General features: G+C 40.3%; 1 protein-coding gene across 1 annotated transcript in view; it reads right to left on the bottom strand.

Moving 5' to 3' along the window:
• Nucleotides 1-4296: 4296 nt before the first annotated feature.
• The window catches only part of LOC147894331 (sugar transport protein MST4-like), a 184510-nt gene continuing 162690 nt past the window's right edge, over nt 4297-26116 (bottom strand). The window contains exon 4 of the mRNA XM_087385281.1: nt 4297-4387. Coding sequence (XP_087241407.1) covers nt 4297-4387 — 91 coding nt within the window. The remainder of the gene's footprint in view (nt 4388-26116) is intronic.

Here is a 26116-nt window from a genome sequence, read left to right as displayed (position 1 = left end):
GAGGTGTGTTATTGAGGCACATTATATATGAGGATGGAATAGCTATTGATCCAAGTAAGGTATCTGTCATACAAAAAGCTTTGTTTCCTAAGAATGTCAAAGCATTGTCTAGATTTATTGGCTGAGGTTTCTCTCATGGTCTCTCACATGTATGTATGCCACTCACCAAATTGACAAGAGAGGGAGTAAAATATGTATGGGGATTGGAGCAGTAGCAAGAATTTGATATATCATGTTTTAAAGAAGATGTTAGTAGTAGCTCTTATCCTACAACCTCCAGATTGGGAGTTACCCTTTCATGTATTTGTAGATGCTTTTGATGTGGCAATTGGGGTAGTACTGATGCAAAACAAGCATAAAAAATGGTTCGGACCTATTCATTATGCCAACAGAGTGTTGAAAAAGGCTGAAAAGAATTATGCAATCACTAAAAGAGAAGCTTTGGGAATGGTATATGCTTTACATAAGTTCAGACATTACCTGCTTGGTAATAAGGTTGTATTTCATGTAGATCACCAAGCTTTGATATATTTGGTGACTAAACCACAACTAACAGGAAGACTTGCAAGGTGGATGCTATTGTAGGAATTTGATTATCAGATAATTCATACACCAGGAAGACAGCATGCAATTGCTGATCACCTGAGTAGACTTGTCACAGGAGAAGATCTTATTGGGATTATAGATCAACTACCAGATGCTCTGCAAATGGTTGCTCCAAACTTGAGTTCCAACACCCGGGCAGAAAAACGTAGAAACTGACACAGTGAGCCAGAAATCCAATAAAATGATCCCAGATTCAAGAATAAAGGTGTTTCCAAGCTCCTAAAGTGAAATGGACACCAAAAGCAAGCAATAGTTGCCTCTACAACTCAATACGGAGTCTCTATCATCGAATGGAATAGGGAAAAGCTTAAACAACGACTTTTTCTTTGAAAACACTTAACAGGCTCTCAAAACCACTTCGCAAATCCAAAGTGACTTTTCCAAAGGTTCCTCCAAGGTCTCTGCACACTTGGATGCAAGTAAAGTCATCCACAAAGCTTCCCACAGAGCTTCTCCTTCCTCCCACAGAGCTGCTGAGGTTCTAGGCATTCACGCACACTTAGCTAGATCACTTGGGCTCTGATACCAGTTGAGAGTGCTCTCAACGGAAGCAAGAATAGAAGACGGAGAGAGAGAAATAGAGAGCCACATAAGTTTTGGTGGGTGCAGAACACCCTAATCTTCTTTTTCATTCATTTATATATGTGTTTGAGTATTGTACATAACCGAGGTAAAGGCACAGTGACCTTTAACCCCCACACTGATTACTTTACAAAATGGGCTGAAGCTAAAGCAATCAGAAAGGCAGATGCCAGAAGCATAGCAAGATTCTTATACGAAAATGTGATCACTTGATATAGGATGCCCCATTGAAATTGTGTCAGATAGAGGCACACATTTTGTCAATGAGGTAATCCAAGAACTCTTGTCTGGCTTCATCGTAATCCATAGAAAAAGCACACCCTACTACCCCCAAGGGAATGGATAGGCAGAATCTACCAAAAAAATAATAGGCATTATCCTCACCAAGGTAGTAGAACCACAGCATTCTGATTGGGCAGAGAAACTGAATGCTACCTTATGGGCATACAGAACCACATTCAAGGTCAATACAGGGAACACACCTTTTCAATTGGTGTACGGCCTTGAAGTTGTGGTCCCACTAGAATTTGTAATACCAAGCCTACGCATAGCAGTACAAGAATGCACGGGAGGCCATGAATCCTTGAAAGAAAGGCTCTATTAGTTGGAGAAGCATACAGAGACAAGACTAGTTGCCTACCATGCCATGACAACATAAAAACGTAGAAGACAGGCATGGTTTGACAGAAACCTTAAAGCTAAAGACATCAAGGAAGGCGACTTAGTCCTGTTATACAATGCCAAAGTACACAAGGGGAAATTGAAGTATCTAGGTCAAGGACCATACCGAGTACGAAAGATGAATCCCATCGGATCTGTGTTGCTAGAAACATTGGATGGAGTCCAATTCAACACAACAATAAACGGGAGCTGACTGAAGTGCTACTACAACACGCAAGCCACCATCCCCGACAAAAATGAAGATTTGGGAAACCAAGTCTTCCTTAGTTAGGATTAGATTGTATCACGAGCACTCACTTGCATATGTATGTCTTCGCACATATAGGTAGCATCAATCGATTTTACCTACGGGTCAAAAGTGATGACTGAGTTCTAGCTGCCCTATGAAAATCCCAGCAAAAAAAGCATATAGTTAGTCCCTACCTAGCTACTAGGTCACGTGCACTCACACGCTTTCGCTTAGACACAGATGATTTCATGAATAATTGTACCACACACTTTCATTCCACACTCTTAAAGCATGTATAAAAATAAGATCTCTCTCTCACACACACATACATAAAGGCCATACCGGCATGCCAATCAATCTAATGATCCATGGTACACTACATGCACATGGATGCAGGTTCAGAAAAGATGCCGCCACTAAAGAGGATGCATAGAAAGAGCCCATCGTCTCAACCACGAGACCCCCTCTCGAGTTCGCAGCCATCTACATCCTCTCAACCTCGGTGACCACAGGCATTCGTGGTCTAGTGCGATAGCTCCAAAGAGGATTCAGTGCATGACCAAGCAGAACAAATGCCACTGCAATCACCACCGGCCTACACAGCCATTGACGGGGCCCAGTCATTGGAACTTGTCTGGCCACCCACATCGACTTATGCTCTTTCCCAGGAAGCAACATCTTACTTAGAGCAACGAGGTCTAGGCAGTTTGCATGAGAGCCTAAAATCCTTGGGGACAGTCCTACCATGACCACATACATCAAGGAATTTCTCCATTCTTACTACTCCAACAATGCAAAGGTTGGCAAGTACGATACAATCACTGTACAGCAAAGCACACTCAACATTATCCTTGATAGTACAATCATTTAAAGGGCTTTCTCACTGCCAAAATAAGGTGGCAAATACCTAAACGGCCTGCTGATGCAAAGTTTATCGAAGTACAGTCTCTCCTCACCAAGGGCACACTGATCCATAGAGACGGCATATTGCTTCACACAATCCTTGACCATCGCCTCAAGGAAGCAGCACAATTGCTATCCATAATCTTGGGGGCTAAGTGCGGCAAGAATCGATCCCTTCCACTCCGCACATTTGTTTTGCTAAGTAGGAAGCTAAAACACTAGCACTTCATCATCTTCTTTACAAAGAAACGTGATGTTTCTTCAGGCAAAAAATGTAAAATTCCACACTTATTGGCTATAATCATAAAAAAAGGACTACAAGAAAGAGAAACGACTCTGCCCCAGTCACCAAAACCAATTGAGGAGTTGGACATACCCTTCTCACCAGTATGGGAGCCATCATCAACTTCTCCTACTATCACATTGATAAGTGTAGATGCCTTAGTAGAAATACCTATTCTAGAGGTCGGGATTGTAGAATTGCCCCACGAGATGCTACAGCTCGGTGCACAATTGCAACCAATATGTCTCCACCAACAGCAGCAACCAGAGCTCGAGACAAGATTGGCACTCAAACCTGAGGAAAGATCGGCACCAGAGCCTGAGACTACATCAGCACTCAAACCGCCCATCGATGCTATGCTAGTCAATGAGCCACAAGGGGAGCTAGTGCCAGATCAATAGTATGACTATTGTACACAAGGGACTGAAATGCCATTGGAACAACCTCCCCCAAGTACTACAGAATCATCAAGATGGCTACATGGCACCACTTGTATAAGCAATATCGCCAGACCTCATCACCATCTGTCATTCTCCAACATCAAGCTAGCCAAATGATCCAAATTTCAGAACTATTCACTAGCTTGGCCAAGGAAGAATATGCAAGAGAATTGGAAAGGCAGACTGCATCAAAAATCGAAGACCAATTCCAGGCAATCGCCATAGAGGTCAAGGCACTTTGGGCACAGATAGATGAGAAGGAGGTAGAAGAAGTGCGCATGAACCAAGCTCTCCAAGCTCAAGAGAAGGCAGTAAGGGATGTGACCTCCAACCTCCACCAAAGTCAAACACAGTTGACTGCGGTAGTAGAAGCAACGGCAATGCTACAGACCTACTATAACTCCTTGATATCCACACATGCACAACAGATAGAGGTAGTGGCACAAGCTTGAATCACTCTAATTCACAAAGAAGAAGAGCTCTAGGATTGCAAAGACAAGCTTGAAGACATGAAACAATCTTTGGCAGTACGTGCCTTCAGCATTGACGAGCTTACAAGGGATTGTGGAATCTTAAAATACCAACTTGCTACCGTTCCCCCCTTGATCAATGCGGAATGCTTTGATATCCTTCTCTGTTTCCTTCTCCATCAGGACTAAAACCCTGCGCATAATTTGCCAAGACTTGTCTGAAGATGAGAAAAATATCTTCTACCTGTCTACACATGCCGGGTTTATAGCACTTAGGCCAGATGATTTCATTGCATATGTATGCCTCATGGGTAGTCCTCCCCTCAGGGTTATTGTAGGTTTGTTGCCATTGCTACAAAGGCCATCACTATTATTTGCAAGGCACGACATAACCGACATCCCACCCATGCAGCTGATCATCCCATCACACCAGCAAAAAGAAGTGTCGGAAGATGACAGGGCCTATCTCACATCCAACTTCCCATATCTAACCACTCTTTTTGCCAACATCATAACCTCACTTACCCTTGCTACTACCACTCTCTTAACCTTCCCCGAGATCCATCCTAACATCTATTCCCTCCATCGTCTCTTTGCTCATGCCTCTCACCATTTTCAACTAACTCAACAGTCACAAATTTATGAGCCCCTCACACAGCTTCTTCCCCTCCCTTGCTAATCCTACCCTTGAGGATTACCAAGTTGCTCAAACCATTTGCCCAGTTCTTCCCCCCCTCCCCTCTGCTCCCCCTTCTGCAACTAACACTCTTCCATATTTCTCCCCCATGTCCCTAGATTCTCTCCCTGCCCCGTCATCACCTCCGACACTACTTGTGCTTTCATTAGCAGAAAATGACACAGTATTTGATTTTGAATATCAGGATCTGGATAATCCAATTCGTACTCCCATGCCAAGTTCCAATGATGGGTATGATTTTGATGAGATACCACTTCCCAGTAACCCCATCAAGGAATTTTGTAGCAAATATCCTGATATGAAAACTCGAGGTGGATGGACCCTGGACAACTTTCCTACCAACCTTCATCAGCACCAAATTAGTGAAGGTTGGATTAGCAAGTTGGATCCACAACCTGATTGGCACCGTCCCAAGCTCTGTGATGTACTTACGGGCACCTCCATGTCTTAGAACCCATCCCAAGTTTTATGCACTTCCATGGCGTAAAAAATGGGAAGCCAACATACACACTTTTGCTGAAGATCGAACCATTTATTGGCCACTGATTGACTCTGGTGTAGAATGGAATATCCAAGGCACAATGGTTCGAGCACTTCAGCAACATGAGCAAATAATGCGTGGCAACATTGATCGCTTCCTTTGCCTAAGTGCTATATTCTGTAAAACATTGGAATTCATTCTGGAGGTCCCATGTTACCTTGATTCCCATTTGCCTCCACTCAGCTTTAATCCCAATGAAAGGGTCGATGCTCAGATTACAAGTTGACTCTATCAAAGAGTGATCTTCTTAGAAGCACACCACATATCTCTGTTCGAGCAAATGGTGGATACAGGCTACCTGGAAACTGCGCAAAAATTGTATGGTGCTAAGGCTTTACCGCAGGATCGACTGGCACGACACAAGTTCCACACAGCCACTGGACTAAAAGCATGGCAACCCAGGTACATGCTCGCAATCAGCCATAACCTGAGGACGGGTAATAAAATGGATCCGGGAGTATGTTGTCTCTATGCCAACATGGACTTGGTAGAACAGAATGTGTGTGTAGAGTAGCGGCAAAGCTCTGCTTGTACTTACATAAGGCTAGAAATAATCCCTCTTAGAAGTCCAACTTGCATGTTCTACATGCAAGTTCTACATACGACTCCTACATGCGAGTTGTACATGCGAGTTGTACATGCAAATTCTACATGCGAGTTGTACATATGACTTCTACATACGACTTCTACATGCAACTCCTACATGCGACTTGTACATGCAAGTTCTACATGCGAGTTGTACATACAACTTCTACAAGCAACTTGTACATGCAAGTTCTACATACAACTCCTACATGTGACTTGTACATGCAAGTTCTACATACAACTTGTACATGCAAGTTCTACATACAACTTGTACATGCAAGTTCTACATACAACTTATACATGCGCATTCTACATGCGAGTTCTACATGTAGAGAGAGGATGTGTTACATGTAGAGAGAGAATGTGTTACACTTCCTACATGTAGAGAGAGATGTGTTACACTTCCTACATGCAGAGAGAGAAGCTCTCCAACTTGTATAAATACCCCATAATGGAATGAAGCCCACACTCTTTGGGGCATTGTGTTGAGTTCTACTTTGGTATTCCAAGCAATTGTCTGAAGTGTCCATGCTTCCTTGCACTCCACATCCAAAAGCATGTCCTAACCTTGTAACTCCTCCTCCCCTCTCCTCCAACCTTGCAACCCATCCTCTCCCTCTCCTCCTCACTCCTCCTCTCCCTTCTCCTCCTCCCTCTCTTTCCCCCATGCTCTTACACCTTCTTCCTCTCCCACTCCTATGCTCCCCCTAAACCCTTTGTTCCTCAACCCTTAAACTCCATGATCTACGAGGGAGATGAGTTCTCCACCATGTACTCTACCCTGAACCTTGGATCCTCCTTCTAACCCTGGAACTCCTTCTAAACCTTGGAACTCCTTCTAACCCTGGAACCTCCTTCTAAACCTTGGAACTCCTTCTACCCCTAAAACCTCCTTCTAAACCTTGGAACTCCTTCTAACCCTGGAACTCCTTCTAAACCTTGGAACCTCCTTCTAACCCTTAAACTCTTCTTAAACCTTGCAACCCCCAATGAAGGCGAAAGCCTTCATTACCTCAATCATGATGATACATGTTCCTTTTACACATGCATGCACTTTGTTTGCTTACCATACTTAAGCCTACATCTCTCATTGGAACACAATTCGAGGTCCTAAGCTACACATATACTACAACTGACAACCTCGATATATCTGTAGGTGACAAAAAGCCTCAGAACCCTACATACTGAGAATACCCAGCTCTTCCTATGAAAGCAGTAGGAAAGAGTCAACAACAAACGTCCCCCAGGGTGTGGCAAATGTGGTTTTAAGCACATCCTCCTCGGCAATTCTGATTTGATAAAACCTAGAGTAACCATCAGAGAAAGTATACATCTCATGACCACTTACCTTCTCAAGAATGAGGTCTTGAAAGGGCAAAGGATGATGGTCCGTCTTGGTGGCCACATTGAGTTTCTTATAATCGATGCAGACCCGCCACTTGTTGTTTTTCTTTGGGGTAACTACCACTGGTGAAGCCCATTCAGTATTGTGAACTGGAACAATAAACCCAGCTTCTACAAGCTTCTGCAACTCTAAGCACAAAGCGTCAGTCTGTAGGGCCCTAATCTCCAATACTTTTGAGCCAATGGCTTAGCATCAGGCTTAGCATCAGGCTTCAGCTCTATCTTGTATTCTATGGTAGTCACATGCCGAAGGTGGTGGTAGCTAGTTGCGAAGAGGTTAGGGAAACCTTTGAACATTTGTAGGAACTCATCTTTCTCACTCGGAGTGAGGTCTGGAGAAAGCATAGATTCAAGCTGTTGAGGACTAGCTGTTACCTTTTCCGTGGGTGGTGGGGTTGGACTGTGGGTGGTGGGGTCGGAGACACCCCCATCATGTAAACTTCTTCCTCTGAGAACTCCTCCCCCCCGTTTGAATCTTCCATTGACTCAGACACCGAGGATGAGAGAGTATCACTGTCTTGCTCTTCTTCTTCTTCTGGCTCAGTGGCACTTGGTTTCACCGGGATCTTTTCCTTTGAAGTACCAAAAGACATGTGTCCCGTCTTCCAATAACTGACTGCATCACTCTTTCTCAATCACAATCTCCTGAGTATGGCTAGGTAACTCTTGCCTGTATCTTCAATGTCCACTACATAGAAATTGACGGTGGTGATCAACCCATTGACAATGATGGGAAAATCCTCAATGACTCCTAGGGTGGCGAGTCGTCGACCATCTGCTACTTTGATTTGAGTGGAGGAATGCCTTGTGCATTTCAAATTCAACTTCTTCATGATACGGGGCACCATGATATTACATGCGGCTCCCCCATCAACACACACACTTTTGATATGGCAATTATCTATGATGACATCTATTGTATGCGGGTGCCGATCAACATCTTCAGAGATAGAAGAAATCTCTCGTACCTTTCTCTTTTTCTTTCTCCTCCTTGTTGAGAGACCTTGCTGCAGCTCATGTCTCACCTTAGGGCTTAATGCTATTAGTTGAGGAAGTGTGATGCTCAAAGACTGACGAGCAAGGTCCTGAATGATTGAATAGTCTTCTTTTCTTGAGCCGATAGGGAAATCCGAGGGCGACCACTTACTTCTACAAGATCTTTTAGTCTTCTCTGTTGGTGGGTCTGCCATCTCAGTATCTGAGGGCTCTGAGAAGGACACCTTCTTCCTGGGGTGGCCCGGTCCACAGTTTGGAGATGGGTCCGAGGTGGTATGACTTCTCTTGCGTAGGTCAAGGACCTCTACATCAGAATCCTTGGTGCTTGATTCACCTAGAAGATTCACCCTTGGAATATTGGGACATTCGATGCGATAATGACCGTTCTGGTGGCACTTGTAGCACAGAACATTGGCATGTTCTCTTGGAGGGTGATTGGCTTGATTTTTGATGCCCACCATCTCAAGCTGAAGATCATTCAAGGCCTTGGCAAGGTCATTGACTCCGAGTTCTTTAGCAGGAGGGGCCAAGGGAGTAGGAAGGAGGGGGGCTCGTGGGCGAGGCTGGGGAAATCTTCCAGGCAGAGGGTGAGGATATACACCTTGTTGAGGGTAAGCATCTAAGGGAGGACCATACATTTCAGGTGGAGGCGATGGATACATCCCTAATGGGGGGTGGGGGTATGCCCCTGAGTTGGATGCCCCAGGTTGTTGTTACAAGAATCGAGGGGTTTGCAAAGGGACAACTGTTTTCTTTGAAGCAGGGTTAGATTGAACTTTGTCAAACTTTTGAGCAATCTCTTGTGCTCGCACCATGGTCTTTGGATTCTCCCATTTAAGCTTGAGGTGGAATTCATCACTGGCTCTTGCTACAAGGTAGCCCAGCACATGCTGAGTCATTCCAGCTCAAAATCTGGCATTGTCCTCCTATGTGGCAATTAAACGGTCCAGGAGCATGGATGCTTGATCCACATATCGGCATGCCGTCTCACCTTCTGACTACTTTAGGTTTGCCACCTGCAGGTACACATTCTCCGGCTCCTCTTCTTTGCCAAAATACTCAATCATAGCTGTTGTCAACCTCGGCTAACTTTGGCGAACGTCCTTGGTCTGCTTCTCATACCACACTTGAGTCAAACCCTCTAGAAATGTGGGAAGAACCAACGACCATCTATCTTCAGTAAGAAAGTTGAGAGAAACACAATGGCGCTTGAAGGCCACAAGATACTCATTTGGATTTTCTTCAACTCGACCATAGAACACAGGAATGTTGGCCATGCTTGGAAAATAAAAAAGAGAGAGGCAAAATGAGGCTTATCTATTGGCAAACAATGGAAAGAGGTAGCTTGAACTGAAAATCAGGTAAAGATACATCCAAAGCACACATAGGCAGCGTAGGGTGTGACTGGTGTATTGTGAAATGCTATATAGGAAGAATCTTCAGCATAGAATAGCTCATAGACAATCTTTAAAGGACCAAACCTTATTGGTCGAGGCATGATATTGCATCCATCTTTATAGGTGAGGGTTAGAGACACGGCGTTGCATGAGGTTGTTCATCAAGGAAAACAAGAATGCCATGACAAATGTCAATAGTTGGACAGCTTGCACATCACCTTCAGCTTCTTCCAGTTCTTGCAGTCGCCATGCTATTTCTTCAAGGGGTGTGTGGTTTGGCATCCTTCTTTTGAGCAATGTCCTTAAGGACCTTTTTGATGATGTTTTGAAGTCGGTAAAATCGTATCAAATATGCACAACACTTAGTTTCTTGATGACCACAACCTTTGCATTCCTTACAAATGATCACCCTCATTTGTGGCTTGCAGCTTTGTTGAGGTGGTGCTACCACTCATTTCATGCGTGATTGAAGTATAAGCTTCACGTGCCAAGAAATCAGCAACTAAATTTTGAGCTCGAGGGATATGCTGAATTTTTACCTCTTCAAATTGTTTGCAAAGTTCGAATGCTTATTGATGTCATGGAACCAAGCCTTCGCTCCGCACCTTCCACCTTCCACTAACTTGTTCACACATGAGTTGAGAATCTCCTCGCACCTCAAGTTGCTTGATGTGATGTCCTTGCGCCTTTTGTAGAACAAAAATGAGTGTCGAGTACTCAGCTTGGTTGCAAGTACTTGCAGGTGTAGACTTGCTATAACAATACACCCCACCCCCCCGATGAAGTGAGCTTCACACCCACACTAGCAGCCTTGGTCGAAGGTTTGTATGCTCCATCAAATTGAAGGATCCAAGATGTCATTGCACCAAGACTAAAATCTAGACATCTGAGGTTTCTCGGTAGTCCAAGATAGGTAGAAGCAGAGGGTGGGGAGAATTCGACCAAAAAGAATTACAACATGAAGCTCAAAATGTGGCTCAAAGGGTTGATTAGGTACAAAGGGATTCCTTGGTCAAAACATTACCCATAGCCGAGGCCTAGAAACCTTTGTAGTGAGGTCGAGAAGAAATCATTCAAGATGAGCTTATCCATAGGAATTAATAAGTAGATGCACAAAATCTCCCCCTAAGCTTGTGGATCATCCCACCCTTGGAAGAATGTCACCTTTTTAATTACCTCTAATGCAGCAAGTAGCTCAATCACCACACAATGAGTAGAGTTGGAATCAAAGCCCTCCCAGTGTATCACTAGGTCTTCACCTCGAACCATCCAACGTGTATCATCCCACCCATCATCTCCTCGAGCAATGCATTGTACAATCAGTTGTTGAAGATTAACATGAAGATCAAGAAAGAGATCTTGCCAATTGGTAGTCGTAATGAGTGGACGACGAAGCACCAAGTCCTTGAACTCGTCGAGAAGTGACATAAATATCCACCCTCCTCTTGTGGCGTGCGTTCAATGAGTGAACTTAAAAAAGTTCAAAATCTACAATCTAGTATGAGATATGAATAGAGTACATGAAGTGAAGTACTTTTGATTTTTATAGTTAGAGAGGTTAGAGAGTTACAGTTCATGAGATTTCAACATATAAGCAATATCATTACATTTTGATCACTTCCTATTTGCTGGCCCATTGGTAAGTCTTCCTTTTGTGAATGGGGAGATCTTAGGTTCAATTCCCACTCCCTAATAAAAGGAGAAGAGAAAGAGAAAACGGAGAACCGCAAGTAGAAGACACACAGATGTGCAAAACAGAGAACTGCACGTAGAAGACGTACAGATGTTGTAGATTAGAGGCACAAAAATAGAGAACCGCACGCAAAAGATGCGCAGATGTCGTAGATTGGAGGTGCCAAAACAGAGAACCGCATGTAGAAGATGTGCAGATGTTGCAGATTGGAGGCACAGAAATAGAGAACTGCACGCAGAAGATGCGCAGATGCCGTAGAACCGCACAGAGTCATAGGAGTAACGGATGTCGATGGCTTTTATGCCACTAGCTGTGGAGACTTCGCATCCCAGCAGCCACACCAATTCTATTAACTAGACAAGAAATCAAGGCATGAGGCTAAATTCTAGGCATGGCGACACTTGAGGGCCATAGAGGAAAAGGGAATGTGAGGGAAGAAGCGTTACCATGGGCAGGGAAAAGGAATTAAGAGGGGTGGGTATGAAGAGGGGGACTATGGCACAAGGAGGAAGGGAGAGGGGGAAGAGGAGCATGTACATGATGGGAGGTGGAATGTAGAGATGGAGACATCAAGGGAAGAGAGTCATGCTTTATTTGAAAGAAAGGATGGAGGAAATCAAAGTACTAGCATGGTGGCTTTACAAGAATGAGCGTGTCACATCAAGGAATAGCCCCCTCCTTTTATAGCCAAAAGAGGGGGTCTCTCCCAATAAATGCATCCTCCCACATGCATGGTGTGTGTGGAGGAATCTCCCATGTAGGCTAGGTGAGTACACACTCTCAATTGTGTGTGACAACCCTTTGCCTCATTTTTTCACATAAATCAAACCCCATATTTCAAGTCTAAGATACTCCCTTGGTCTCTTCTCAATTTTATAATATGTTCAAACATCTAGGAGGACAAGTGGAGGGTTGGCACAAGGAATCTTGCCACCTCATCCTACTTTCTCCATTATTTAACTTGCCTTCTTGGACTATCTACGCCCCCCCCACATGGGCCTATCCTACATGGAGGGAATAATCCAATATAATATCCATCTCCACCTATTTTATATTACTTCTCCCATGGTCCTTGGGCCATGTCTCACTAAATGCAGGCATGGGACCACCTAGGTGGAGGGGTGGCACATGGAGGAACCATGCCACCTTAACATTTTATAATATTACTACCATGGATTATGTAACATACCTATGGGTCCTCTTACGTGGAAGGGTGGCACATGGTCATGCCCTACCACCTCAACCTTGGGCCCTATGCACACCATATTTTATTATACTATTGCCACACATACAAGCACACACACATATTTATGCCTTTTACCTTGGTCAAATTTATCCATAACAGCGCTTAAGGAGCCAGGAGTAGGGGAGCGAGTGGTCTCTGGCGTGCGACAGCTTGCGAGTCGAGAGGGTAAGGGAGCAAACTAGCATTGCATCTCATGATGTAGGGGAGGCCTAGAGCGGCGGGAGGTAGTCAATAGAGCGAGCGAGAAAAAGCGAGCGGGTCCAATGAAGCGAGCGAGTTTTTTTACAATTCCTCCGATGAGAACAAATTTGAAACCAAACTTACTATAGCAAGATGTTGTCATAATAAGCATACCAATAATCAGACTTACAATCCACCCTATCTTTTACTTGAAGAACATAAACTAATTACCAAACTCATAACATAGATGACTGTTGAAATACCACTTCACGTGCAAAATGCACTAGACCAAAACTTTCCAAATGTGTCCATGGTTCACCACAACAATTATCAGTCTATGAACAAAATGGTGTTTTAAACCATATTCTAATCCCCCTGACATTCATCATCAAGAAAGTAGTTGCGCGCATGTGGTTTATCTAATTGGCACTCATCATATCTCTTGTCGGCTGTCATGAATCTTGCCATTTTTTCTTCATAGCATGGTAACAAACTACAACAAAACATACATTTCAAAGGAAAGTAAGTCAAAGTGGAACAATGAAAATAATTTCCAATAAGAAGAACTTGCCATCCTTATGTGTTATACAAAAGACAATTTGCTACCAACAAAAAGCAGAAAAAATCAATTGCTAGATCAAGGCCTTACAAACACTATCCAAAGCATCAAAATTTGTACTTTCTTGATTCAAAGGCACCCGTAAATGTTCACTATCTACCATATTATAACGATGCTAACTAACACTTTCAAAGTCCTCAATTTTAGCATTCAAAATATATAACAAAAAAACTCAGGGCCAATAGCATACTACTCATCAAAGGGGTTTGTGACAGGTTCCACTCTCTCTAATGCCTGTGTTCCCCAGCTTGTTATCTCTTATACCAAAGAGACTTAGAACTACCAAAAGATTCTAAATATTAAAAAAAAAAAAGAAGAAAACTAGATGCCATAAGTTATCTACTGTTTCTTGCATTTGCTTTTCGATACAATAATGGTCTAGTTCTATTCTCTTGTCCAATATTTTCCATTTCCATTCGTGCATCCTCCAGCTTTTGAGAAATAAAGGCCATTTTGGTAGGGTCTATGATTGCAGACATCCTAGCAGTCCGACGGAATTTGTTTGAGTTCTTCACTGGAATTTCCTATCAAATTTAGTTATCAACCAAATCAGGGAGGTGGTCCATCACCAAGGTAAACAAGATTATAAAAAAGAGGGGGCTAGTTCATAATCAATCTTAGAGGGGCATTCTGCTCCCTTAATTGAGAAAATGTTTTAGAAATGGGACCCATAAAAATGAAAGAATGGAAATTATTGTACAATGGGGGGTCGTCCGCACCCATAATGAATAGAACCCTAGGGGGTATTCCACACCCATGATTGAGAATTTTTGGTAGAATGTGGAGAATCTCTTTGCTATCCCCGATTAAAGAGAAGGAAAAACATTACGTCCATTAGTAGTCCACAGGCAATTAAAATTGTTTGGAAAATGAGTCCATTAACCAAGTCCATTCATTATCGGCCAATGGCTTATAAGATAAGATATAAGTGGTGCTTCAGTATTTTGACTTATTTTTTTCCAAGCTCATGCTAACATGAACTTCCGATTAATAGTTTGTATAAAGAAATCATGACAAGCATTTTACATGAAGGAAATCAAAGTTAACCAATGAAAAATATCACTTTTGGCAAAATGTCTCTTTATTTTTGTCAAAACCAGTTAATTTAATGATGATGAGGGGTAATCCACACCCATGATTGGCAATTAAAGATCAATATTTTTTATTAAAAAAAAAAGATTGAACCAAAAAATAACTTGGAGATAGGAACAATAATAAGGAACAAGCAAAGCACATAAGCCATGAAATGATTAATTAGACACTTTAATTAATTAATTTGTATAAATGTTAAGCACATTGCAATAATTTACATAAAGCACTTGAAATGAAAAAGGGCCTAAATAAGCACGTGAAATGAATTAGAGAAAAAAGAATTTTAACTATATTGAGGAATTTAAAACTTTAAAAAAGCACAATAGAGAAAACCAACGAGAAAAACTTAAGTATCCTAACTTAAGTATCCTAAAATGAGTTGTAGTCCATGACTTGAAAAAATAAAAGTATGTCTAAAAAGGGTTCAAAATAAATAAACAAAATAAAAAGCTAAATTTAAAAAATGAATTTTCAAAAAGGAGGATACACAAAAACACACACACACACGCACACACACACATATGTAGCTAAACAACGTAAATAAGACTGAACAAAAGAGGGTTCCAAATAATGAGGGATTAACAGAGGTGGAAGTCAGTAGCATTATTCATTGCTGGAAATCGAGGACACGAAGTTTTAAAAAGAAGCATGGATACAATGTTGAAAAATGTATCACAATCCCTGATCCAAGTCGTGTCCATATTAAACATCATTTGGCAAGACTTGACCCATCAAGCTCAAATACATTACATGAGTCTGATGACTCTGAACGAGATTCAGATGCATAAGACAATGTTTTGTATGCTTTTTTCCATACAAATGGTGTATCTATACACCACCAATAACGAGATTCAGATGCATAAGATAATGTTTTGTATGCTTTTTTCCATACAAATGGTGTATCTATACACCACCAATAAGATAATTTATTGTATGGTTTGTTTTTTAAAAAAGGGCGTATCTATACACCACTTATGTATTGAATTCAACACTCTTTTTTTTTTTTTTAATGGTGTATCTATACACCACTTATATGTTGAATTCAACAAACTCTTTTCATATGGTGTCATATTTTCACTTCATAGTGTTAAAATTGAACTTGAGTTAGGAGACTACTATTATTATTATTATAGTTATTGGATGGAGGCACCATGCATGAGTTTGGGAATTATAGCTTCAGCGAGCCATTTTTTTTAAAATTAGAGGTTACCACTTGACTTTTTACTAGCTTAATAAGGCCATATTTGTATATAAGTGACCCACTAAGTGCTCAAAAAACCCAATTTTTTAGCTCACTAAGTAAAGTTGAGTGGAAAGGATATGCTCCAAAAAAAAGTCCAAACCAAGAGAGAAAGTCCAAAAATTTTGAATAGTGTGTTTACTACAGGAGGTGCTGGAGAGGGAGAAACACAGTGGACCAGAGTAGGAGGGGGCAAAGAAGATGCCAAATGAGTTCCCACATTTGAAAAATGGAGGGAGAATGGAGTTGGACCAGAGAAGAGGAGGGGGCAGGCCTGTAACAAGCTGAGAGGGGGGAAAATTTCACCGAGAAGGGCCCACCGCTTCTTGAATGACTTGTAGGTTTGTTTGGGGGAGGTGCATATGGGAGAAGGGTCAAGCATCGGTTGAGGGGGGGGGGGGATGGTTTGAGTGGTCCCCGATGTAAGAGGAGTAGCCAATAGGGGCTGTTTGCAGGTCTGCCCACCCTCCACCTAAACATGGCATTGCCCCACAAAAAGGAGCACTCCCATTGGTACACCTCAAATACCTCACTAATCCCTTGAATTTAGGAAACACTAATTGGGGGCCCTTTGGAGACCCCAATTCTCCCCTAATTTTCTCTCTTTCCTAGAGATCAATATATCATTTCCATATTGCTCTTGTACATGGCGTTTGGATATGAGCTTTTGCATACTCTTCTTCAAAGACCATACGTGGACTCGTTCTACAAAAATTGATGTCATGTTTTGTTGGAATTCTTTTGTTTGCAGCAACTTCTTGCAGTTTTGCACAGCCAATATCTCTCACATGTTAGCTCGCATGCAAACGCCGTAAAGAGAAAAGTGGTAGCCAATTGATTGCTCCATAAACACTGCTGCTGAAAATAGCATCCTGCTCACTTTTTTGCAGGAATTCTGCTATCTGCAGCAACTTCTTAGTTTTTTGCACAACCAATAAGTCTCTCATGTTATGTCGGATGAAATTTTGGTAAACAGAAAAGTCGTAGCATGTTGGTTGATCCACAAACTTCTAGTTTACAGAAGATCCAAATTCCTTATGGATTCTCTTGTATTCAGTGCTTAAAATAGCCTCTTGCTCACTTTTTTGCACCTACTGTGATGTTGTGGAGAGCAAATATCTTTTTAGCTCCACTTGTACACTTCTTGCAGCTTCTCTTGGAACATGGCTATTGATGATGACTCATACATTGAGTTGCATCATGGAGTACCTTGCGATAAGGATATTGATTTGATTTGTTCTTGCATTTGTTATTTTGACATCAATAACAAGTGGAGCTCTATTTTGAAGCCTGCAATCCCACAACAAAAGGTTTTTGTTTTGACATATCTTTTTTGTTGATGGATGCAGGTGAGTGGAGCTCCTTCGATATCAAATGTATGATTACAATATGGTTTTCAATGATCCTTAGCTATGCAAAATATATGGCGCCACCAGGTTTTATCTGAACTGTGATTCAGTCTGGTACATCTTGTGGATTCCACCCTCTGCTTCCGTACCTCGTAACATGGTCTTTGCCATGTCAATATTCTCAAAGATCCTTTAATTTCATAATTTGTATTGATCTGTAATGTTCTTGTCAGTGATCTCCTGCCAGTATTTGTTTTGTCGTGTAAGGATTGAGATGGATCGTGTTAGTATGTAAATTTCAAACACACACACACTAGGGGGATGGAACAGGGAGGATAAACGTCGTCTATTGCCATCCATGACATTGATCCATTTTTCTTTCCTTCTTTACATTTCCGCAGGACTTTGATTAGCATGATTACCTGTTAAAATACTATGGATTGATCCCATATGTGGGTTTAAACCAGATGAATTATGAGTTACACATATAACTCTTGCAAGATATATTGTTCTTTAGAAAACGTCATGGTGGACTCTCGAGTTATATACTTAACGTGTAAAGGGTTGGTGCTTATTACAATTATTATGTTTGCATCTGGTGGGCACCATGCCTCCCCCCCACTAGGGGGCCTGGTGCCCCTCGTGGGATGTGGACCCATGTCTGTGCAGGCAGATGGATGGGCACACACAGACACAAGACTATGTTATCATGTGTGGTTGATGGTACATGCAGAATCACATGTGCTGGAATTGTTCCTAAGTGAATACTATGTTGAATTAGCGGATGCTAATACAAATGATCCAATAGTATTCGATACACGTGACAGTTACATGTGCTTCTGATGTTCTGTGGAAGTTATGCATGACTTGATGCCTACTAGACACACCTAGTGTGGCATGATGTATTAGACACCTCGGTGTCTGGGACTATACTTGTTCCGCGGATGACCTTTAAGGGCAAATGGAATTTATTGGATGGTGGGCAATTTGCACCTTACTCGAGAACATACATACATAAACTTCTTGGATGACATACTTGTTCCCTGGAAAGGACATGATTTTTCCTTTGGTAAAGACATGCCAAAATTTGAATATGGGAGCGTTATTCTAAAGCTAGACTGACTCTAGCATTGAATCACCAACCAAATCAGTCGGCTTAATGCTTTTCAGCTAGATATTTATGCCTTAAGAGCAAGACATTCATTTTGTATGCACTTGCTCGCTTGAGGAGGTTTACGCATGTAGCTCAGTTTTGATTTCATATCAAAGCATCATGGTCTAGCAATAGCTTAGACTGTATGACTGCAGTCTACTTATTGCTACGTAAAGGATAGATATTCTCCTCAAAGCATGGAGTTCAGGCAGTCACTTGTCCAGGTAGAATATGGCGCATATGGAGGTCTCTTGTTTTATCTTTTGTTGGAAGGATCTGTGCCCGGGGGATTCACAGGGGGAAACTTATGATATCACGTGGGTGTACAATAGGGGTTTTTTTATAAATGAGGCATAAGCTTATACAATAGGGGTTTTTTTTTAAATGAGGCATAAGCTTATACATTAGGGGTGGGGGCCCTTTTTTTTTCCCCAATATTGAATTTAAGCTAGGGGGACCATGTCATATTTAAGAGGGGGGGACATAATATAGGTTACCTTGGGTAACTAGTCCAAACAAAATTGATTTTGTGTATGGTTTTAAATAGCCCTAGGGAAAGTAACCTAAATTTGCTTATTGTGTAATCTAAATGCTTGAGAAAGAATGTAGATTTAACAAAAGGGGGGGACATAATGGAATTTTGGTGGTATCTTATAAGCTTAAATAGGGGTGTTTTATCATCCTACGTGGATCTTAAATAGGGGGTTTTCTTGAAGTTCATGCACGCAGGTGACGTCCCCCTTTAATGAAGAGTGAATCCCCCGGGGATCTGTGGAAGGAGATCAAACTGATCATATGGGTACTCATCCTTGTGCTACGTAAAGGTACGATGCCCTCTATATTGTAGTCTTGCACTCAAGATATGCGTGGAATAAAGATTGCACCCTCCTCTACCTCCTTGCGCAGGATGAACATCATCTTTTTTATGGACACGCGGGGTTTTAATACGCATATCTTTGGGGTTGTGGTGAATGCTCCAAGATCTTAGCAACACCAAACTACAATTGCTGCAATTACAATATGAATGTATTTGCTACGCAGACAAACAATGAGTTGGATCTTGCCTTCACACAATAAGCCCATACGTTGAGATTTTTCTATGCTCATACTCTGATAACGATACGATATCCTATGCTTGGATTATCATAGGTTTCTCTCTTTCCTAGAGATCAATATATCATTTCCATATTGCTCTTGTACATGGCGCTTGGATATGAGCTTTTGCATACTCTTCTTCAAAGACCATATGTGGACTCGTTCTACAAAAATTGATGTCATGTTTTGTTGGAATTCTACTGTTTGTAGCAACTTCTTGCAGTTTTGCACAACCAATATCTCTCACATGTTAGCTCAGATGCAAACCCCGTGAAGAGAAAAGTCGTAGCCAATTGATTGCTCCACAAACTTCCAGTTTACAATAGATCCAAATTCCTTATGGATTCTCTAGTATTCATTGTTGAAAATAGCACACACACACACACACACATTTATGATAATAAGCTTGTATGGTTCATGAATAAAACTTCTTTATGGCTAAAATTTTCCCCTCCTCTCCTTCCCCATCACTCTTATGAATTTTACATTTTCACCCGTCTTTGTTAGGGGACCTTTACCTAGATATATATTGTTATAATTTTCAATAAAATTATACACACATGTTTTTAATTAAAAAACCCCCCTTTCTTTTAAAAAATTTTTTTAATCCCCACGTTGGACTATATTATGTCTTAATAGAAGGTCCTAATGTTGGGTAATAAACCCAAAAAACGTTTTCCCTTCTTTCCCGTGTTAATTGTTCCCCCCTTATGGACTTGTTTATGCTTAGTAGTATCATTGTTGTTGGGAGTTATATAAGTTAATTAACCACCCCCCCTTTTTTTTTCTTTATAATTAACCACCCCCTTATCTAACTCGTTTACACTAACCCATTGCCTAACTCACCGCCTTACGAAAAGCCTCCTTCCCTAACCCTGCTATCCTTACCAAACTGTCCTACTTAATCCCAAACCCCCGACCTTATTGCACTATCCCCTACCTACACTCCTACACATACCCACCCTACACTCAAGTTCTTTACCACGACCCATCTCTTGTAATGTTTGCCAAGCACGTCGTCTTTCCACAAACGCTCTGCTCTATTTATGTGCTCATAGCCTTGCATGCTCTGTTTTCTTAGACCTCTTGCACCTTCACTAGCTAGTTGGGTTGCTGCGCCATGTTTGCTACTGGTTGTAGAATTGGCTCTGCGCTCTTCTTAGTTCTCTGGCTCCTCACGGCTCACAGATATTGATTTATCATTTCCTTATAGGCCTCCACGTCATGAATGTACAGACTGCTTTTGCTTTCGTATTTATCACTGGCTCCTCATTGTAGTCGTTCAGCGCTTGGCGGATTGCTGTTGTTCTTGCCATAGTCCTTTTTTCTAATCGACAGGTTGTTTCTGGACTTAGCGCAAGTTAATTCAAAGGGATCTATGTATCAACCACTCAGGTTCAGATCGCCCTTATCCCTCCCTTGCTACTCGGTTTGTGCTTGGCTTTACAATAAACTCCTATTGGCAACTCGCTGGTCGTTTGATTTTTGTCTGGCTATCCAACAGAGCAATATCCTTGCATGGCGGCCATCTTTGTCACTTCTTCCTTCGAACTTCTGAGCCGTCAATAGCTTCTTGGCGATGAAGAGTTCAGCATGGCGACATATGGTTCCATTAAATTTGTCACTCCTCTCCTTTATATTTGATCGCAAGCTATCACGCCTCCCTTACTACTCCGGCATCCATTTTCGTGGCACTTCTACCTTGTCTATGCCATTTCTAGTCTGGCCGGTGGTGGCAAGAGCTATTTGGTTTTCCTCTAGTCCGTCACTCTGTTCTCTAGAATTGGTATGGAAGGGACATCACAAGATTGTTTGGAGCTCGTGGTTTGGTAACCTCGTGGGGCTGGCGCTTTCCTTACTCCAGTTCTTGCTTACTGCATTGCCTCGCTTGATACCTTGCTGCTATTCAGCCTGCCGTGCTACCTCAATCTCATTCCGCTTTGATCCTTTCCCTCCTTAGCCTTTTGTATATTTTGGAATAGGATATGTGTGTACATTCTAATTTCTTTTTGGATTGTTGTGTATTGCTTCCTTTCCTCTATTCCAGCCTGTTTGAGTCACTTGCAACACAGGATAAATCTTCTATACCAGTGAGCCTGTTCGAGTCACTTGCAACACATGACAAGTCTTCTATACCAGTGAGCCTGTTCGAGTCACTTGCAACACAAGACAAGTCTTCTATACCAGTGAGTATATTTGAGTCACTTGCAACACAAGAAAACTTTTCTGCATCAACATCTGTTACTATAATGTCCTCGATACCTGTGAGCATGCCACTATGATACTCTTGATTACTACTATAGCTTCTTATCAATTTGAATCCCATTTGTGTTATAGTCTTTTTCTTCTGATAATATTCTGTTGTGTCTTCCATGACATTGAAGGAAACTGTCTTGGGCAAACTTGATTTCAAGAAAGCTAACCCCCATTTACAAGTACTATGAACTTGTAGTTGAGACGTAGTATTATGGACGTCTAATTGTGAAGTACTATCCATTGCATTTTGAATGACACCTGCACTAGTCAACTTAATTATCTCCACTATACAAAGAAAACTCTGAGCATAGCCCTTAAAGTTGCGAATTGCTAAAACTTCTCCGGAGCGAGATAACATCTGTACTTTTTCCCCCTGGATATAAGGTTTCTTGATATCTTGAAAGTATGTCTTTGGAACAATTTCGTCTTGGTCCCAGAGTGTTCTGTGTGCTTGCATATCAAATATATCACATTGTAAGATATCTCCCAATGTTTCAAAGTCTCCATGTGGATATTTTAAATGTACTTCAGAATTTACAATGTTGGTGATTATCACTACACATCTTCTCTCACCACAACGTTGAAAATGACACACATTCATAAGATCAAGACTATGAATTCGTCCAAAAGCCACCACTTCATTCTTCTCATATAACACCACATCCATACCCTCTGTTAGGGTGAATACCTGTTTATGTATAAAAGTAAATTAGCAACTCAAAATGAACATTTAATAAATAATCATTGAGCTTATTATTACTTAATAACTTCTATATCAAAACTAGCAGAGAAGGCATTAACCTAAACCCTACATCCTAAACTTTAAATAATTAATACCAAAACATCTTAACCACCGCAAAACCTAAACTTTAAACATTTAATTCTTAAACCCTAAACCCTAAACCCTAAATCCTAAACCCTAAACCCTAAAAATATAATCATAAACACTAAACCCTAAACACTAAATCTTAAATCCTAAGCCCTAAATCCTTAACCCTAAATACTAAACCCTAAACCCTAACCCTAAAATACAATCAAAATTTTATGATTTTTCTCGATTTGTGCAACATGTTAGATATACCCCCAACCTGTTGCTTGAGCAACAGGTTGGGGGGTATATCCGACCTGTTGCACAAATCGAGAAAATTCTCGATTTGTGCAACAGGTCGGATATACCCCCCAACCTGTTGCTCAAGCAACAGGTTGGGGGTATATCCGACCTGTTGCTCAAGCAACAGGTTGGGGGTTATATCCAACATGTTGCACAAATCAAGAAAATAACCTGTTGCTTGAGCAACAGGTTGGGGGGTATATCCGACCTGTTGCACAAATCGAGAAAATTCTCGATTTGTGCAACAGGTCGGATATACCCCCCAACCTGTTGCTCAACAGGTTGGGGGATATACCCCCAACCTGTTGCTTGAGCAACAGGTTGGGGGTATATCCAACCTGTTGCACAAATCAAGTTTAATATACTCCAACATGTTGCACAAATCGAGAATTTTCTTGATTTGTGCAACAGGTTGGATATACCCCCAACCTGTTGCTTGAGCAACAGGTTGAGAAGTATATTCAACATGTTGCACAAATCGAGAATTTTCTTGATTTGTGCAACAGATTGGATATACCACCAACCTGTTCTTGATTGCACAAATCAAGAAAATTTTCGATTTGTGCAACATGTTTAATATACTCCTCAACCTATTGCTTGAGCAACAGGTTGGGGGTATATCCCCCAACCTGTTGCTTGAGCAACAGGTTGGGGGGTATATCCGACCTGTTGCACAAATCGAGAAAATTCTCGATTTGTGCAACAGGTCGGATATACCCCCCAACCTGTTGCTCAAGCAACAGCAGGTTGGGGGTATATCTAACATGTTGCACAAATCGAGAAAAATCATAAAATTTTGATTCTATTTTAGGGTTAGGGTTTAGGGTTTAGTATTTAGGGTTAAGGATTTAGGGCTTAGGATTTAAGATTTAGTGTTTAGGGTTTAGTGTTTATGATTATATTTTTAGGGTTTAGGGTTTAGGATTTAGGGTTTAGGGTTCAGGGTTAAAAATATAGGGTTTAGGGTTTAGCTTTTAGGGTTTATGATTATTGTTTTAGGGTTTAGGATTTAGGTTTTAAGGTTTAGTGTATAAGATCATGAGCTTAGAGTGTAGAATCTAGGGTTTAGAATTGAAAATTAGGTTTTAGAATTTAAGTTATAGGGATTAGGATTTAAGGTTTAGGAATTATAACTATTATATAAGTTTAAGAGCTTAGATTATATAACCTAAGATTTAGGAAACTTTAGGATTTAAGATTTAGGGTGTAAGATTTAAGATATATAGACTATATAAAATATGCATTCTAAAGTATTTAGTTTAGATATATATAGACTATATGTTATATGCTTTCCAAAGTGTTTTGTTTATAGGTATGATACATTGCAAAGGCTTTACTTTAAGTAAGTATAAGTCTACCTAGTCAAAGTATCCTACTGATTAGGGACAAGCACATAGGCTAAAAGCACACCGATTCATATTTTTTTACATTCATGCTGCATGGTGTATCAAAAGGTACGATCCTTTGCAAAGGCTTTACTTTAAGTAGTTACAAGCCTACCTACTCAAAGTATCCTACTGATTAGGAACAAGTACATAGGCTAAAAGCACACCAATTCGAAGAAGTGATGTATGCACACTGATTAGGAAGAAGTGCATGGTGTATGAGAAGAAATGAAAAAGTATTTGATAAGAAATATTCGAAGAAATATATATTCCATATCATGGACATTCTAAGAAACATGTATTCCATATCATGGATACCATGGATATCTGGTGCTTGCTAAAGTAAAAAAAATGATATGGATGCAATGATACTGTAGTCTTCTAGATTCTATGGTTTTAAATACCTACCTTACAAATACATTATCTAATTTTGCATTCTTTCGACTAAGTAACAAGTATTATACACATGGAATCATGGATATCTGATGGTTACTAAAGTAAAAAAATGATATGGATGCAATGATAGTGTAGTCTTCTAGATTCTATGGTTTTAAATACCTACCTTACAAATACATTATCTAATTTTTCATTTTTTGACTAACTAACAAGTATTATACACATGGAATAAAAGCATACATGCTAAAAGTAAGTGTGTAAATTTTAATATTTTCTAAATTTTAAAATTAATTTAATTCTTTTATTGACTACTTTTTAAAATTGAAAGGTTATTAGTATATAATCTACATAATTTTAAATGTTATTAATGTATAATATTAATTATTTATATATTTATTTAAATTTATATAATAATTAATTTATATTTATATTAGTTTTTAAGTTAATAATGTATAGAAGAGCAATATATTCACTAATTCTTCATTGTTTTAAGACTAAGTATTATATAAAGCACATATGCTAGAAGATCTCCTTTCAATTTTTTTCTTAAATTAATGTATTTATATATTTATTTATATAATAATTATATATATTTATATTAATATATATATTTTTAGTAAAATTATATTTTAACATTAGTTAATAAAAATTTATTATATTATGTGGTAAAAATATTATAAATGGATTTCTTATATTAATAAAGTGTAGTGAGAAGAGTTTTTTGAAAAGATTTATGATTGAATTTTGTTTTGAAGTTGTTGCGTACGCAATAGGTAGGACATTTGAGTGGTTTTGAGGTTGATAGAGATATTTGTAATAAAGTGTAGTGAGAAGAGTTTTTTGGAGGATGTGTGATAAAATTTTGTTTTGAAGTTGTTGCGTACGCAATAGGTAGGGAGGTTTGAGTGCTTTTGAGGTTGAGAGAGAAATGTGTTATAGATTATTTTTTTTTAAAAAGGAGTTTTTTGGAGAGATTTATGATTGAATTTTGTTTTGGAGTTGTTGCGTACGCAATAGGTAGGGAGGTTTGAGTGGCTTTGAGGTTGAGAGAGAAATTTGTAATAGATTTTTTTTTTTGGTTGATGAGTTTTTTTGAGAGATTTATGATTAAATTTTGTTTTGAAGTTGTTGCATACGCAATAGGTAGGGTTTGAGTGTTAAATTTTGTTTTGAAGTTGTTGCGTACGCAATAGGTAGGGAGGGGTTGTGAGAGTTTGAGTTAAAGAGGAAAATTTATGGAAAAAAAGATTTAATGCTAAAATGGTTTTTTAAGTTGTTGCGTACACACAAGTTTTTTAGAAAAAGATCGGATTTGAAAAAAAATTCAAATTTATAAAAACTTGATTCTTAGAAGTTCTTGCGTACGCAACAACTCACCTCTTGCAACATTTTGAAAATTTTTGCGAATCCTGCAACAGGTTGATGAGAGGAGAGAAGCGTGGAGTGTAAACGAATGATCTTTGAATGAAAGAGAGAATGAAGAATGT

This window comes from Dipteris shenzhenensis, chromosome 14, assembly GCF_047967505.1.
Source record: "Dipteris shenzhenensis isolate YYH24624 ecotype China chromosome 14, Dip_SZ_1.0, whole genome shotgun sequence".
Classification (NCBI taxonomy): Eukaryota; Viridiplantae; Streptophyta; class Polypodiopsida; order Gleicheniales; family Dipteridaceae; genus Dipteris; species Dipteris shenzhenensis.
The sequence above is the reverse complement of the archived record's forward strand: the minus strand, read 5'-3'. Positions and strand labels throughout refer to the sequence as shown.